This window comes from Somniosus microcephalus, chromosome 25, assembly GCF_052327205.1.
Source record: "Somniosus microcephalus isolate GS21.2 chromosome 25, FLI_Smic_1.0, whole genome shotgun sequence".
Taxonomy (NCBI): Eukaryota; Metazoa; Chordata; class Chondrichthyes; order Squaliformes; family Somniosidae; genus Somniosus; species Somniosus microcephalus.
The window spans coordinates 47,428,586-47,446,044 of NC_141011.1; the positions used below are offsets into that span (position 1 = coordinate 47,428,586).

Here is a 17,459-nt window from a genome sequence, read left to right on the forward strand (position 1 = left end):
GGGCTCTGTGCCGTGCTTCGGTTAATGGGCTCTGTGCCGTGCTTCGGTTAATGGGCTCTGTGCCGTGCTTCGGTTAATGGGCTCTGTGCCGTGCTTCGGTTAATGGGCTCTGTGCCGTGCTTCGGTTAATGGGCTCTGTGCCGTGCTTCGGTGGACTGTTCTGAAGCAAAACCAAGAAGTGAGCTGCTCTTTGCATCCTCGGCAGTGGCCCCAAAGCCCAACTGCACCCACTGAGTGAGCTCATCTGAGACGTTTGATGTCTTGGTTTCAATCCTGGGAGGGTGAACCAGCTGGTTGGGCAGAAGCTGCACCAGTTGATGAGTGGAGGGAGTGTGATGGTTCGGAGGACCCTGACGTCTGGGCCTGCAGGAAAGCCTTCAAACGGCCAGCGGGACAATTCATTATGAACTAGAAACAGGAGGAAAGGAGGGGGGTGGTGGGTAGGCTTTGTACGGGGATGAAGTATTGAGGTAAACCGTAAGTGCAATTGTCAGGGTTTGACTTGTGTTGTGAGCAATTACTCAGCAACCTAGATTTTCTGACTGGCAGTCACATCTTTTGAAAAAACATAGGCTAACCTCACAGCTGTCTGCGACTTCTGTTCGTGATTTCTATTTGCACTATTAGCAATCTGTATCCTATAGGTGTAGGACATTGTGTCCAGGTACAGCCCCTAGTCGAGTTTTAATTTTAACATAAATCCTCAACTTTCACTGTTGGGAACCTCGTTTAAATCCAGTCCAAACCCATTAAAAGGAGAGAACTTTGCACCCTTCACGACCCAGGGCGCCCTAAAGTGCTTAATAGATAATTCAATATATTTGACGTATAGTCACTGTTGTAATACAGCAGCCAATTTGTGCAGCGCAGGGTCCCACAAACAGCAATGAGAAAGTGGTGTTGGCTAAGGGAGGAATGTTGGCCAGGACCCCTCACCTGCCTCCCGAGTGGAGAACTTCCCAGCCCTTGTATAGTAGCTTAGGATGTTTTACATCCACCCAAAAAGGTATTACACAACCTGGACTTCGAGGGTTAAGTTACAAGAAGAGATTACACAAATTAGGGTTGTTTTCCTTAGAATTTAGAAGGTTAAGGGATAAGCTGATCGAAATTTAAGATATTAAGGGGAACAGATAGGGTAGAGAGAGAGAAACTATTTCCGCTGGTTGGGGAGTCTAGGACTAGGGGGCATAGTCTAAAAATTAGAGCCAGACCTTTCAGGAGTGAAATTAGGAAACACTTCTACACACAAAGGGTGGTAGAAGTTTGGAATACTTTCTGCAAACGGCAATTGATGCTAGATCAATTGTTAATTTTAAATTGGAGATTGATAGATTTTTGTTAACCAAAGGTATTAAGGGATATGGGCCAAAGGCGGGTATATGGAGTTAGGTCACAGATCAACCATGATCTCACTGAATGGCGGAACAGGCTCGAGGGGCTGAATGGCCTCCTCATGTTCCTAAGGTAGGTGGCGCCTCAGTTTAACATCTCATGTGAAAGATGGTACCTCTGGCAGTGCAGCACTCCCTCAATACAGTACTGAGGCATCAACCTGAATGTGTGCTCAAGTCTCTGGAGCGGGGTTTGAATCCACAACCTTCCTAGCCAGAGGCGAGGGTGCTGCTAACTGAGTCACGGCAGACACTGATGGGATAAAAATCGCCTCTGTCTGCTGGCTGGAAGGATTCTAAGTAACATAAGAACCTCAGTCCAGTTCCTAGTGAGTCGTGGGTGCAAGATACAAAACTGACCACTAATGTGACCATCTCATTCAGAGTGACCACTGGATGGCTAGAGTGGGAAATAGAAAATGCAACGCATTGGGGAATGCTCTTGTGTGTCTGAGACTGAAGTACATTGTTGGGTATCGTAGAGAAGAGCTTTACTCTGCCTCTAACTGTGGGAGTCGTTGATGCTGACACCAGGTGCCCAGAATGGAGAGTGTTCCCATATCCACCCCGCCACCCGCCCCCAGCAGTACCGTCCTTCACCGTGACAGGTACAAAATTCACACCATGACTGCAATGGGTTAAGGTTGAATTTGAATGGCAATCTCCTTTCAGCGAGAAAGGCCGACAGCTTTGAGAGACTAGACTGCTTACCTGGGTATACTCCGCACAGCCAGAGAGACCGTTAATGAAGTTACAGACGTCGTCAACAGTCCACTTGCTAATGTCCTCCACTGTGGCGCCATCCTCTCCATCCAGGAAGAGGCTTCCGATGCTGCCTGTTTATGGGGGTGGAGAACATAGATCATCACTAACAGTGCTGGTGGCAGTTAGCAATATAAGTAAGAACATAAGAATTAGGAGCAGGAGTCGGCTATACGGCCCCTCGAGCCTGCTCCGCCATTCAATAAGATCATGGCTGATCTTCGACCTCAACTCCACTTTCCCGCCCAATCCCCCATACCCCTTGATTCCCCTAGAGTCTAAAGTAAGAGTTCCTATCCAACCGAACACAGATCTTTAATTATCTACAGATCGTCAAGGCAGCCAAGGTCAGTCCTTGAGCTCCTGGCACTCAGTGTTACTTGTGAGAAATCACCAAACACTCGACTAGGGTACTACTTCACGTACCCATTGCTTCACACCGCAAATCGTACCGTTTCCACAACATTTCAAACTCATCAGGCATCAACAGCCTAGCTGTGAGCACAACCTCCTGCTGACGGTCCTTGCAACCATCCGAACAGCTCAATATTCTGCAACCGGATCGTATTTGTATAATACAGGAAGCAATAGTTATGAATTATTTGCTTTATTTTACTCCAGGATCTTGTGTATGGAAAGTCTCGCGTCAGTACTCCTTTTGAAACTGTAACAAAGAGCTGTTTCAAAACTCTCATCCCAGCCCCACCAATACAGCGCTGCACTGAAATTCTGACTATCCCTGCAGCCTAAAAATGAAAGAAGGTCTGTCGCTCATGCGCAGGAAAGATTTCTTCCACATTACCACAAAATGTCTTTTTTTTAATGTAATTTTTCACTGAATCTGATCTCCAAGTCTGAATGCGCTCATTTCTACGCAACATAGAAAGGAGGTACTTGGCTCCTGAACCACTTCCTCCCCCGGTTGGCCACGTGTAGGGGCAAAGTCTTCCACCCCCAACACAGGACATTGCTGTCAGATGTTCTCTCCCCCACTCACCCACCCATCACAAGAAGATACTCCAGCCTTGACCCATTGCCCCCAATCCACAGAGCTCCGATTCAGGGCAACTAAAGAATAGAGGAAATGCAGGAGTAACTTTGACACTAAAACGGATGGTCAGTGTGTGGAACAAATTAGAGGCATAGGTGGTGGAAGAAGAAACCTTAATGAGTTTCAAGAAGGAACTTGAGACAGGTTCTTCTCAACAAATGGGATTCAGGGTTATTAGAAATGTACCAAGGGAATACTGTTGGATAGGTGGGCTAGATGGAGCGAAGGTCTTCTGCTGCCTGAAGTTCTTACTATGAATGGTGTAGGATCAGAGTCAACGTTCTCTCACCGAGTGATGTCCCAAAGAATGCTTCCCAACCCCATTTCTTCCCTCCCCTTCTACAGATGCTGATTTTTACTGGGGTACGGGTCCATGTTAAACAGCTGCCCTCTGGTACCTTGTTCTTCATGTGTAGGCCAAGCAGGGCATCACAGCCAAGCCCAGTCTAATGGCCAGCGAATGCCCACCTAGGCAGCAATCACTATATAGTGATCAGGAGTGGGTATCCTAGCTGACTTTTCCACTCACTAGCTGTGGGGTGTTGGCATCAATCGTGACTCCCCCTCCTCCCACCCCCCCAATCACTACACTAACCAAGATCAGTTGACAAGGACTAGAAACTCCATTTTATTTCGTACGTTGCCCTGTTTAACGGACTTTGCCCCGCTATGTTTTTTAATAGGAATCAGCAGGAAAAAAATCTCTTCTGTACTGTTCGAACAAGCCCCATTTTAAAGCTGGAATATACAGCAACCATGGCCCACCTGGTACCTAATGAATTGCTCGCGGAGTCTTACTTGACGGGGTCGCAGAATCAGCCCCATAGAGGGAAGTGACCTATCTGTAACCTGCATTACTCTCGAGGTAGGCTCCACCCCAAAATCAGCCCACATATGTTCGGGAGTGGATAACACAAATCACCACCATCCACTTGGCTAATTTTATACAAAAGTCAAGTAGTTTTTTGTTTCAGAAAAAAAATAAATACTACCATCACCGCAGGGAACTGGCCTGAAGGAGATAATGAAACGTACAGAGTGAGGGAGGCAGGTTAACATGCATTAAAATGAATTGCTTGCTGATGCTCCCTGTGTACCTTGAATTACAATAATTTAACTTCCTCAAAAGAGCCAGGCTAAGCAAATCCTCCGAGCACGGCCGTCGATGGTGGGGCAAAGGAAATCGGGGATGCACAAGAGGCCAGAATTGGAACAGCGCAGAGATCTCGGAGGGTTGTAGGGCTGCAGGAGGTGACAGAGATAGGGAGGGGCAGAGGCCATGATGGAATTTGAAAACGAGGATGAGCATTTTTAAATCTAGGCCTTGCCGGATCGGGAGCCAATGTAGGTCAGCAAGCACAGGGGTGATGGGTGAACGGGACTTGGAGCGAGTTAGGACACGGGCAGTCGAGTTTTGGATGACCTCAAGTTTACGTAGGGTGGAATGTGGGAGGCCAGCCAGGAGTGTGTTGGAATAGTCAAGTCTAAAGGTAACAAAGGCATGGATGAGGGTTTCAGCAGCAGATGGGCTAAGGCGGGGCAGAGATGGGTGATGTTACAGGAAGTAGGCGGTCTTGGTGATGGAGAGGATCTGGGGTCGGAAGCTCAGCTCAGGGCCAAATAAATAGGACGCCGAGGTTGCACACAGTCTGATTCAGCCTCAGACGGTGTCCAGGGAGGGAAATGGAAGCGATGGCTCGGGAACGAAGACAATGGCTTCGGTCTTCCCAATATTTAATTGGAGGCTATTTTGGCTAATCCAATACTGGATGTTGGACAAGCAGCGTGACAAATCAGAGACCGTGGAGGGGTCGAGAGAGGTGGTGATGACGTAGAGCTGGGTGTCGTCGGCGTACATGTGGAACCTGACGTGTTTATGGGTGATGTTGCCGAGGGGAAGCATGTAGACGAGAAATAAGAGGGGGCCAAGGACTGATCCTTGGGGACTCCAGAGGTAAAGCTGCTTTAACGGTACACATCTTTGCTGTTGTGAACAAACACCAAGCAGAGACCAGGCGCCCTGCTGTGAGGGAAGGGACGGGACGGGAACCTGGAGGGAGATCTCTCAGCAACTAATTTAAAGTGAGGCTGGTGCAAGGCCTGGGACCAGGCCTACTGCCATCTTCGCAATCACAACTGCTGTGCACCCCAAGGAGGAAACAAGAAAGATTTGAAACCCTCCAGACATAAAACAATCTCAGCTGGTGGGGTTATTGACAGAGGAAGGTGGGGGTGGGGTGGGGCGGGGGGGGGGGAGCAAAATCAGCCAGGTTCCTGCTCCTGATCATTATACAGTAATCCTTGCTGGAAAGGGCACGTGTGGACGTCGGGTGTAAGAAGATCATGCTTGGTTGTGATCCCACCCACAGTCGAATATCTTGCAGGAGTGGCCACTGAGTGAGGTCCTGGAAGACTCCCAGGGCCTGTGGAACCAATATAAGTCGGCATGTTCAGAAGCATGGGGGGTTTGGGGGCAAGGGGGAAGGTGAAAACAGTGAACGCAGTGATGAAGAAGTTCAACTCTTCCCCAAATACCTTTGTGCCAGGAAATACTAATAAGACAACCCCTATTCATCCTAACCCATTAACTATTCTCAGCTACTTTTTCCTCTGTAACGAGCTTTACAGGAACTCTGGCCGCAGTGGCAAGGGTTGCAGGAGGTCTAATGTGGTTCAGTCAGCAGAGGAAGTCAGAGTGAAATCAATCCCTTCAGGCCAAATCACCGCACATACGAAGCTACTTAGCCGTCTGCTGCCAAGCGTGTGCGATCCACGGGGATCTGACGAGGTCACCCTTGGCTTCAAAAACCAGCCACTTCCTTATTCTGACTGCAGTCCAAGTATTTCCTTCCGGCACGCTATTTATCAGTGAGCGACTGAGTGAAGCATTTTCATAAAGTCTGTTCTTTGCGGTTTGGACAGATCCAATGTCCTGATTTTTTTTTTAAAAGGGAAAGCCACTAGCTTTAGAATTTCTTTTACACCAAAATGCAAATTGACGTTTAACCCCTTTCTGACGGTTCGGTGATGCCAGTTTAAACACTCTGTCCTTTCAGTTTCCAAGAGGCCCTTTTAAAATAAATTGCTTTCCAATTGAGAAGTCGCTCCTTCAGACAGGGTACCTGTGAATTAGAAAGCGAAATGTGCATTTATGTCCTCGATAAAAGCATCTGATTCCAGCTACACGCTGTCTTTTGGCAGCCGCACCAACCCTTGTTGTAGAAAGGATGCATTTTAGGGTTTCTCAGTTACTGCTATACAAGGTATTGCAGCAGAGTGGAGCAGGCAAGGGCTGCATTATGTAAACGGCAATAAAGGTGAAGTATAAAGCGCTCCCTGCCATCCCAGCGGATGGATGCCCAAAGCCAGTGTGGTACTGAGACACACACAAAGACCTGTACCGTGTTCGTGGGTCTCAGCCAGTCCTCAACAATTAGCCTCAGTTCCCCGAGGCCCGGGGAGACCGAAAATTAGCCAGGTGTCCAACCGCTGATCACTATCCAGAATAACAACAGAAAATGCTGGAAAAACTCAGCAGGCCCGGGCAACATCCGTGGAGAGAGAAACAGAGTTAACGTTTCAGGTCGAAACCCTTCGTCAGGACTGAAAAAAGCACAGGAAATGAAACCGATTAAAAGGCCAGTTTGGGGGCTGGGAAATGGGGATGAGAGAACAAAAGAGAAGTGAAGAGACATTAAGAGGTATTCAAAACCAGACGAGATGGTGATAGGACTAGTGGAGAGACAAAAGACGGCTCTAGATTAGGTGTGAAACGCGCTGGCAGAACGAGAGACAGCTGCCATGTGGGAGAGAGAAAGGGGGGAAGGGCACAAAACAAAGGTGTGGATAAAAAATATATAAAAATGTAATAGGGGCCGAGGTTATGATCTGAAATTGTTGAACTCGATATTGAGTCCGGAAGGCTGTAAAGTGCCTAATCGGAAGATGAGGTGCTGTTCCTCGAGCTTACGCTGGGTTTCCGTGGAACAATGCAAGAGCCCGAGGACGGTGAGGTCAGAGTGGGAATGGGGCGGTGAATTAAAATGACAGGTGACCGGAAGCTCGGGGTCACCCTTACGGACTGAACGGAGGTGTTCCACAAAGCGGTCACCCAATCTGCGTTTGGCAGAGACTGTTGGAAGTGCGTGTGCGTGGGTTTGCCATTAACTCCTGGCTGTTGAGCAGCCCGCCAACACTTTCAAATCTAGGCACGCTCCCAAACGACGGCCATTATGGGGGGGAAACACCCAGCAAGTCAGTGCCTCCAGGAGAGAAACAAAGGGGGGGGGGGGGAGGAAGGAAGAAAATGGAGAAAAAAATAAACTGTTACACAGAACAAAAGAGGTATTGAAGAGTTAACATGCGCACAGAAACTACTCAAGTCTCTGCAGTTTACTGCGCGGGACCTCATAAAGGCGACAGGCAGATTACGGTAAATCTCCTGACGTTGCTTGTATTTTCTAACTTGTCCTGCTCTATGACCTAAGGGGGTGGTGGTGGAAAAAAAAAGTTCTTCAGCTTGAAGCAGTGAATCATATTCTCCTCATGGGACCACAGCACCATTCCTTCTCCGTGACCTTAGCACACTTCCCACAAACCTCCCTCCGCTCGCACTGACTTTGGTTCAGCAGCCCTCAAGTGTTGCTTTACCTACTGGAGTGAATTAGCCGTGGATTCTGGAACCAGCCGCTGCTGCTGTTCTTTACATCAGCCTTCCTCGACTACATGGGAGGTGGGGGAGGAATATAGATCTACGCTCGTTCTCTCTGGTCTTTCAACACTATCCCCCCCCCGGCCAAAAAAAAACAAGGGCAAAGCATTTTCGCAGACCTCGTAAAAAGACCGATGGGATTATTTTTCTAACCTGTTGAGACACGGCCAACAGAGGTCAAAGTGTCACCCGAACTACCCTCGCCAACAATCTGTCGTCTCCACCAGATAAAGTTTCTTTTTTTTTTAATTCTCCTCCTCAGCAAAAAAAAAATCGAAGGAAACTAAATTAAAATGTGGTGGTTCAAAGCTTTTTTTTAAATAAGTGAACTACGCAGCTTAATACTGAGGTGATCGGACTCATTTTGGGATGCGTAGAACTTGGGATTCCCAACGTATTGGGGGAGGGAGGGAGGGGGAGAGAAAGGGCAGCTTTCTGACAGGCGTGTCGGACAATTAATGTCAGACACCCGTTCAGAGGTTTTTTTTTTGATGTCGTACAGGTATCTAACAAATCCATGCATCATTTAGAAAGCAGTTACCCGAGCCCACTGCTAAAGTAGAGGACGATTGATTTTCCGAAACAATAGATTCCTGTTTGTATGCAGCTGTGTGGCACTTTTCTCTTTTTTATATACTTGACTGCAGCAGGCGAGGGAAATGGTGATGGGATGAAAAAATCCTCGAGCGAGCGTCACCTTTTAGCATGTTTAATTTTAAGGGAACATCTCCTTGTGTTAGAAAACTGACTGGTTCATAGGAAAGTTGTAGGTTGGGGATGGGGGGGGGGAAGGGAAGGGTTAAGGGGGAGCAAGGAGAATCACAAAATAAAATGGAGATAAAAATAGGATTGAAGCTCTCCTCGATAGCTCGCCAGGTCAATGCACGGTACAGTGTGGTATCCGAACATACGGAAATGGCAGGAGGAGACCAGCTGGCCCATCAGGCCTGCCCCACACTTATGATGGCTGGAGCATTGTGACCAGACACTTCCTACTGCCCAGCCCAGCACACCCCACCCACCCCCCCCCCTTCCAAACCCACGACCTCCACCACCTAGAAGGACAAGGGCAGCAGGCGCATGGGAACACCACCACCTGCAAGTTCCCCTCCAAGTCACACACCATCCTGACTTGGAAATATATCGGCCGTTCCTTCATCGTCGCTGGGTCAAAATCCTGGAACTCCCTCCCTAACAGCACTGTGGGAGCACCTTCACCACACGGACTGCAGCGGCTCACCACCACCTTCTCGAGGGCAATTAGGGATGAGGCAATAAATGCTGACCTGGCCCGCGACGCCCACATCCCAGCAACGAGTAAAAAAAAATCTCCGGTCTGGGCAGTGTGTGGGCATCAATGTACCTAGGCCAGGAAGGGGGCAGAATGAGTTAGGGCTGCTGTTCCTGATGGTTATCCAGTGGCTCTGATATGGAAACTGGGAGGAGACAAGAAGAGATTCCACTGTGATGTCCTTGCCATGGAGGGAGTGCAGCGAAGATTCACCAGACTGATACCTGGGATGGCAGGAATGACGTATGAGGAGAGATTGGGTCGATTGGGCTTATACTCGCTGGAGTTTAGAAGAATGAGAGGGGATCTCATTGAAACTTATAAAATTCTAACAGGACTAGACAGACTGGATGCAGGAAGGATGTTCCCGATGGCCGGGGAGTCCAGAACCAGGGGTCACAGTCTAAGGATAAGGGGTAAGCCATTTAGGACTGAGATGAGGAGGAATTTCTTCACCCAGAGAGTGGTGAACCTGTGGAATTCTCTACCACAGAAGGCCGTTGAGGCCAATTCATTAAATATATTCAAGAAGGAGTTAGATATATTTCTTAAGGCTAAAGGGATCAAGGGATATGGGGAGAAGGCAGGAACAGGGTACTGAATTTGGATGATCTGCCACGATCTCATTAAATGGGGGAGCAGGCTCGAGGGGCCAAATGGCCTACTCCTGCTCCTATCTTCTATGTTTCTATGTGATGACCTAGCCATGGCCCAAGTGCTACAATTATCCGCAACGACTCTGGAATAAGGAGGTGGGGTGGCTGGGGGTTCCTTGGTCCCGGCTCCTTGCCACCCAGTGACCTCCGCTTTTAAGACCACATATGTGGATCCATTGAGCTGGGCTCACGATGCCCACACAGCCCGCCAACAAAGCCCATGTGTGAAAAGGTTGCGCCCAGTAAGGGGCTGGAAGGCCGAGGGTGCCCGTGAGAGAGTTGATGCCGTCGGGGCTCAATGTGGGGAGGGAAGGGAGATTTAATTCGTGGAAAATAAAATTAGCTTTCCATTTTGGCTGTACAGCAAAACACGATATGTCCCACTTGGTGCCCGGCAAGGCGCGCGGTGAGGTAAGTGATAGTCAGCCCAAAGAGAGCTAGCATTTCCAGTGTTGCAGTCATTCTGCACGCCGCCGCATTGATTAACATCTCGCAACAAGCCATCCTGCTTTATATGAATGGAGCTGTGTTAATGGGATGGATCAAGTATTGGCATGTTGCTCACACTGCTGCTCCTCGTTTTCACCTGTGACTCTGTTTTTAACGGCAGGAGAAATGTGATTGCATGTAAAACTTGTCAAACTGGAAACTGCATTTTTGTTATAAATTTCATTATAATGCAGTGTTTAAAGCCATTTACCAGGTCTCGCAAAGTATTTACAAGTATTGAGTTTCCTTCCCTAACCCCAATCGTGCCTGGTATTCATTTCTACAGATCAATAGCCACATCTGACGTTAACATTTTATTCATTCCCCCCTCCCCGCTAATTTTCCACCTTCCTCTTCTTTAGACACTGACTAGGTTAAGATTCCAGTACTGACCACTTCCTGATACCCCACCCAAGTGACCACGTTCAGAGCTAAAGTCTAGACAGTGAGTGTTGGCAGGCATGGATTAGCTTTCACACTTATACTGACGACACCAAGCTCTACCTCTCCACCGCCATTCTCAACCTCTCCTGTACCTCGGTGTTGTCAGACTGCTCATCCAAGAGAGGGGTTTTGACCCTCTCTATGTCTGTAACCTCCTTCCGCACTCCAAACCCTCCCATGAGCTCTCCATTCCTCTGGCTCTGGTGCATCATCCCTTCCCGTTGCCCCATCATTAGTGGCCATGCCTTCAGCAGTCAAGCTGACTGAACTGTAATTTCCTCCAGTCAAACGTTGGGAAGACCAAAGCCATCGTCTTCGGCCCTCCCCCACCCGCCCCACCACAAACTGCGAACCCGAGCCCCCCGACTCCATCCCTCCCCGCTCACTGTCTCAGGCTGAACCAAACTGTCTGCAACGTCAGTGTCCTATTCAAATATGGCAACAAGAGCAGGTCAGAGGCTGGGTATTCTGCGGCGAGTGTCTCATCTCCTGACTCCCCAAAGCCTTTCCACCATCTACAAGGCACAAGTCAGGAGTGTGATGGACTACTCTCCACTTGCCTGGATGAGTGCAGCTCCAACAACACTCAAGAAGCTCGATACCATCTAGGACAAAGCAGCCCTCTTGATTGGCACCCCATCCACCACCTTAAACATTCACTCCCTCCACCATCGGTGTACCGTGGCTGCAGTGTGTACCATCTACAAGATGCACTGCAGCAACTCGCCAAGGCTTCTTCGGCAGCACCTCCCAAACCCGCGACCTCTTCCACCTAGAAGGACAAGGGCAGCAGGCGCACGGGAACACCACCACCTCCAAGTTCCCCTCCAAATCACCATCCTGACTTAGAAGCATATCGGCCGATCCTTCATCGTCACTGGGTCAAAATCCTGGAACTCCCTCCCTAACAGCACTGTGGGAGCACCTTCACCACACGGACTGCAGCGGTTCAAGAAGGCAGCTCACCACCACCTTCTCGAGGGCAACTAGGGATGGGCAATAAATGCTGGCCTTGCCAGTGACGCCCTGATCCCATAAACAAATTTTTTTTTAAACCAAGTTGAGCTTCTGACCCCTCACCTCTCCATCACAATGTCTGCTTGCTTCCACCTCCGTAACATTGCCCGACTCCGCCCCTGCCTCAGCGGATCTGTTGCTGAAACCCCCGCCCACTACCTTGGTCAGCCCCAGACTCAACTATTCCAATACTCTCCTGGCTGTCAACCTACCCTCCACCAAACTTCAGCTCATCCAAAACTCCTATCCTGCACCGAGATCCGCTCACCCATCACCCCGTCCTCTCTGACCTACACTGACCCCACTGCCTCAAATTTTAAAATTCTCCTTTCTTGTGTTTAAATGCCTTCCAGGTTTTGCCCCTCTCTATGTCTGTAACCTCCTTCAGCACTACAAACCCTCCCCTGAGCTCTCCATTCCTCTGGCTCTGGTCCCCCAGTGTATCATCCCTGCCCTTTGCCCCACTGTGAGTGGCCGTGCCTTCAGCTGTCCAGGTACCGCGCTCTGCAATTCCCCTCCCTGAACCCCTTCACCTTCCCTCTCCTTAAAAACCTATCTTTTTGACCAAGTTTAGGTCAGCCAGACCAATCTGGGTAAAAGCATTTCCCAGTGTGGTACTGTAAGGCAAGGGGCGCAAATTCAACCAATGTTCAGGCTAATTTTTTTTGGGGTGCGCGGCCCCTTTAATGGGCTGCGCACCCCATTCAAATTTCCACACATGCGCGATTTTTCCATTTAACAGCCACTGAGCAGCCTGCGCGGGACCTCCAGACCGCTGTGCAGCTTAACGGGATCATACTAATAACTCCTTTTTTCCATATGCCTCTTTGAAGCGCCTTGGGACACTTTTCTATGTTATATGCAAGTTTCTGATGAAAACCTGCTCTACATAGCTTGGACAGATTCCTTTTATATACAGATTTTCTCTCCTCTCTAAAAGTGCTTACTCTCGCTGACTGCAGTTCCACAGCCCCCATCCAGTACCCTTGGCCAAGAGGGCCTTTTGGCACACAAGTCCTAACCGTGTCAGCATGCTCATCAGCTGCATAGCTGAGCCCAGCATTGTCCTCCTCCAACATCGAACACATACATCTTTCCACAGCAGCCACTCCATAGAAGCCCAAGATTATGAACTTTGCGTGATATTTTTCCCCTCGCAACCCCTGGGGCATTGAGATGTTTATCACCAAACTGACTAACTCAGCACAGACCTGGGACCTGGGTCTACCTACTCTACATGGCTCAGTGCCACACTGGGAAATGCTTTTACCCACGGATTGATCATTTTTTTAATTGATTCCAAATCTAATGTTGAGATTGATGTTTAGGAAAGGCATAAACCACACGGAAAGATAATAGACATATAAACACTAGTGCCTTCTGGGACATAATCTGTTGCTCCCATATTGAAATAGTGATAAATCATCAGTGTGCAGATGAATCACACCACCGCATTCAGAAGACATCCATACATCATGCAGGTTATTCTCACATCAGCCGTTTCATTTTGATTTAACATTGCCAGAAGATTAACTATTAAAGTCTTGGACTGTTCCCTAAAAACACGGTTGTTTCTTCACTCCAAGCACAGAAGATCACAAGATAGCTCCAACTGAAGATCACCTACCTTAGCTCATCCAGCCAGAAAAACCCTACAGCTCCCCGCCTCCATCACAGCATCTAACTACCCCTCGATTCCAAAGTTTCGCCTCCACTAATTCATCCAGCAGTCCAATCCAGGTGTTGAGCACTCTTCATGTGAAGAAGAAACTCCTATTATCAGTTCTAAATTTGCCTTTTTACTGGATGAATTTGCGCCCCTTGTCTTACAGTTTAGTTTGAAGTAATGTTCTAGATTTACCTGTCCTGCCTTACGCTTGAAGGTCACTTCCTTTCAAAGTTGACAAACCAAAGGCCCTTCGATCTTTCCTCATAACTCAAGTTCTCCGATGCCAACAATCAGTGTCATGGCTCTTCCCTGGCCCATCTCCCAAGATGTGAATGTTTGTCATGTGTGACTAGAACTGGACACAGTACTCAAGGTGTGATCTGACAGTTTGTGCATGACCTATTCCAACATTGCACTCTACTGTGTTCCTCTCGTTATGTGTTAGAAACATCACAAGTGTCGGAGGAAAGATTTCTTCTGTTGGTTATCTCTAACAAAACCATAATCGCGTTCAAGAAGCATAGGATCTCAATTTTTTTGAAGTTAGTGATCAGAGGAAAACGTTTATGTTAACAATGTTGCCCACTCCAAACCTCCCCTTTTTATAGTTTAGCTCAAATTCTTGAGAAATAACAAGCCCAAAATTCTGCATCGGTAGTGGTGATTTGGAACACCCTGGCACCACAACACAATTTGGAGGCTTGTAAATGTTGGCAGGACATGTTTCCACCATAGTTCTGCCCGTTTCTCAATCCTCAGAAGTTTCCAGTCCGGGTGGGAGGTCCCAATTGCCATGTCCGCCCCTTCTTCAGTGCGTACATGCTACTGTAATAGGTTGGTTGGCTTAAGCAGTCAAGAGTTCCCTGGATGTGCGCCCCCATTACACGCCCCCATTTCTGTCGGGGTAAGCTGAACATATATAAATGAGGAGCAGCTTTCTCAAAAGCTGGCCCAACTCGTGGCAGTGAACCTTCTAAAAGATGCTCACAGTATTAAAAACATTTCCTCACATTTGCCTACATATTTCAAGAGTATTATCTTTGCTTTAGGGAGCCACTAAGATGTACTTCAAGTTGACAGTGTGAGGGTCTCAACAGTGCTTTTTTAACCCCACCCACAGAAAGAGATAATATTGAGCAGCGTGGGTTTCCCAATGGAAATTCCTGTTCGCTATTCTAATGAGGAAGAGGAAGCAAAGGAGAACAGAAGGTGGAAAAGAAGAATGAGGCAGCATTAAAGGAGGATGAAACCAATATGCTATTAACCCCCACAGTGAGTATCTAGGCTCCACAGATTTTATGAGCAACTGAATGAAGAGCTTCACCTTCAGCAACTTTGCTTCATAAGAACATAAGAAATAGGAGCCCCTCGAGCCTGCTCCGCCATTCAATGAGATCATGGCTGATCTGATCTTGGCCTCAATGCCACTTTCCCGCCCGCTCCCCATAACCCTTGACTCCCCTGTAGTTCAAATATCTGTCAATCTCCGCCTTGAATATATTCAATGACTCCGCCTCCACAGCTCTCTGGGGAAGAGAATTCCAAAGATTCACGACCCTCAGAGAAGAAATTCCTCCTCATCTCCGTCTTAAATGGGCGACCCCTTATTCTGAGACTATGCCCCCTAGTTCTAGATTCCCCCATGAGGGGAAACATCCTCTCAGCATCCACCCTGTCAAGCCCCTTCAGAATCTTATATGTTTCAATAAGATCACCTCTCATTCTTCTAAACTCCAATGAGTATAGGCTCAACCTTTCCTCATAAGACAACCACTTCATTCCAGGAATCAACCTAGTGAACCTTCTCTGAACTGCCTCCAATACGAGTATATCCCTCCTTAAATAAGGAGACCAAAACTGTACGCACTGAACTTCACTAAGGAAGCCCTGGATGAGCTGCCGCGCCTTTTGCATCATGACCTGCAGCCCCACTCAAGTAACAGAACAGTGCGGTTTGTGGCCGTCAAAAGCCAACACAGCTGCCAACTATTACCCCACAGTTACCTTTCAAGCTGTAGCCGGTGACTTAAGGAACATAAGCCAGGGTATTGTGCAGTCCTGCATATAGCCAATACCATCTTGAGGAGAGGTGGGCAATTCATTAATTTAGTGATGAATCCTAGGCAGCAACATGGCAGGGCTATTCAGCTCTACCACGACGCTGCTTTCCCTAAAGTTCAATGGGCACCCATGCTGCACTGCGTTTTTCTATTGTCGAGCCACTGAATAGAAAGAGTCTATTGCCTCAATGTTCAAATAATCTACGACAATGAATGCTGCACATCAATCCCAAATTCTCTGAGTTATGATGCATTTGTTGTGAAGAACTCCAGCCTTTCAGCTCTCTTCAGGGATGACAGTAAAGTCTTGGGAAGGCTTCTAGGAGACCAGGCACATCCCTTGCTTCCATGGCTCTTGACCCCACTTCAACTGCCAAACTCACCAGCCAAACGTCACTACAAAGAGGCCCAGACTGGTCACTGACGGGGACAATAGGGATTCTGAAGGCAAGGTCTTACTGCCCTATATGGGCCAGGAGGAGCTCTGCTGGACGCTCCCGAGTGGGTCTCGCACATCGCGACCGTTTGCTGTGCCCTTCACACCTTCGTGACTCAGAAATGCTGGCAATGGAATGGCAGGGGGAGCTTGATTTGGATGCGGAGGGATCGAGAGGTCAGCGTCAGGAGAACCAGTACTTGGAGAGCTCTTCCAGGGCTCTGCTGTCTACCAGGGCCGTTCGTAGGGCAATCATTACTCGTACTTTCTCCCCGGATTAAAGTGTCCCCCTGTGCAGCAGTCCATCACAACATCTCCCCACAGCCCTTGCTGCCAACTCCGATCATCCCATGCATAAACATCCATCTTTATAGTCCTAATTAACAAGAATGACACATCGTCGCTATTCGACCTGGCAGGACCATATAATAATATGGAACTACAAAGCCAAATACAAGTAACATATCATTTAAATTTTACAGTATGCGTGACAAACAACTTCTCATCACATTACCCCTGGGTGCCTAGACTTGCTGTTCTAGTGCCTATCAACAGTGCTGAGCCTGAGGGCCAATGTTGCGGCACGTGATTGGCTGCTGCACAGGTACAACAGGCTCTTGGGAATGAGATGGGCCTCATCTCCCGACAGCTGAATCCTGGGATGGAGCCGCTGCGGGCTGCATCAGATGCGCGACTGCCTGGGCAGCCTGGCGCTGCCAACTCTGTGTTTTGGGTCGGGCACTGAGGGGCTAAGCCCGAGGCCTAGCATGTGTTGCCAACCTGAGAAACAGCCGCCTCATGTCAGATGACTCCGGCCGCACTGCTGGTATCGGGCCCAGGTTCAGGGTGGTCGCCAGTCGTCAGGGTGGCAGATTTAATGGCTCCATTGGACCCTGCAAGCCTCGAGAGAGAGAGAGAGAGAGAGAGAGAGAGAGTGTCTCCTGTAAACTAGCCTCAAGAGTCCAAAGGCTGGGGTGCAGGGCTCTCTCAAGCCCAAGCACACCAGGAGAACTCCTTTGCAGTCCATCGACTAGTGCCACGCAATCTTTTATGTCCACCTGGGAGGGCAAAGGGGGCCTCGGTTTAACGACTCATCCAAAAGACGGCACCCCTGACAGTGCAGCACTCCCTCAGCACCACACTGAAAAGATCTCGCGTACAGCACGCACTTCCTGGAAGTCTCACAGCTACTCCCTGTAACACTTGGCTCATCACATGTTGATTAACACAAAATAAAACAACAGGCAGAGAACTGAAGCAGTATGGAATGTTCAAAATCATCCAACTTACTGGGAGCAATGCCAACAGGAACTCTGGGCATGTCAGGGAAAGAGAGCTGATTAAAGCACGGGATGTTTCCGAGTCTCTGATAACGTGCAGTCGAATGGTCTTTACAGCCATTAGTCATTGGGCCAAAATCAAGCAGGAGCGAATATTGCAATTTAAAGGATGGGAAAGGTTTACAGGTTGTAATTTTTA

General features: G+C 48.5%; 1 protein-coding gene across 6 annotated transcripts in view; it reads right to left on the bottom strand.

Annotated features, from left to right (window-relative positions):
- Positions 1 to 17,459, bottom strand: part of samd11 (sterile alpha motif domain containing 11) — a 301,407-nt gene that overhangs the window by 8,754 nt on the left and 275,194 nt on the right. For all 6 annotated transcript variants that reach the window (XM_085967340.1, XM_085967335.1, XM_085967339.1 and 3 more), the window contains one exon: positions 2,106 to 2,230. In XM_085967340.1, coding sequence (XP_085823466.1) covers positions 2,106 to 2,230 — 125 coding nt within the window. The remainder of the gene's footprint in view (positions 1 to 2,105; positions 2,231 to 17,459) is intronic.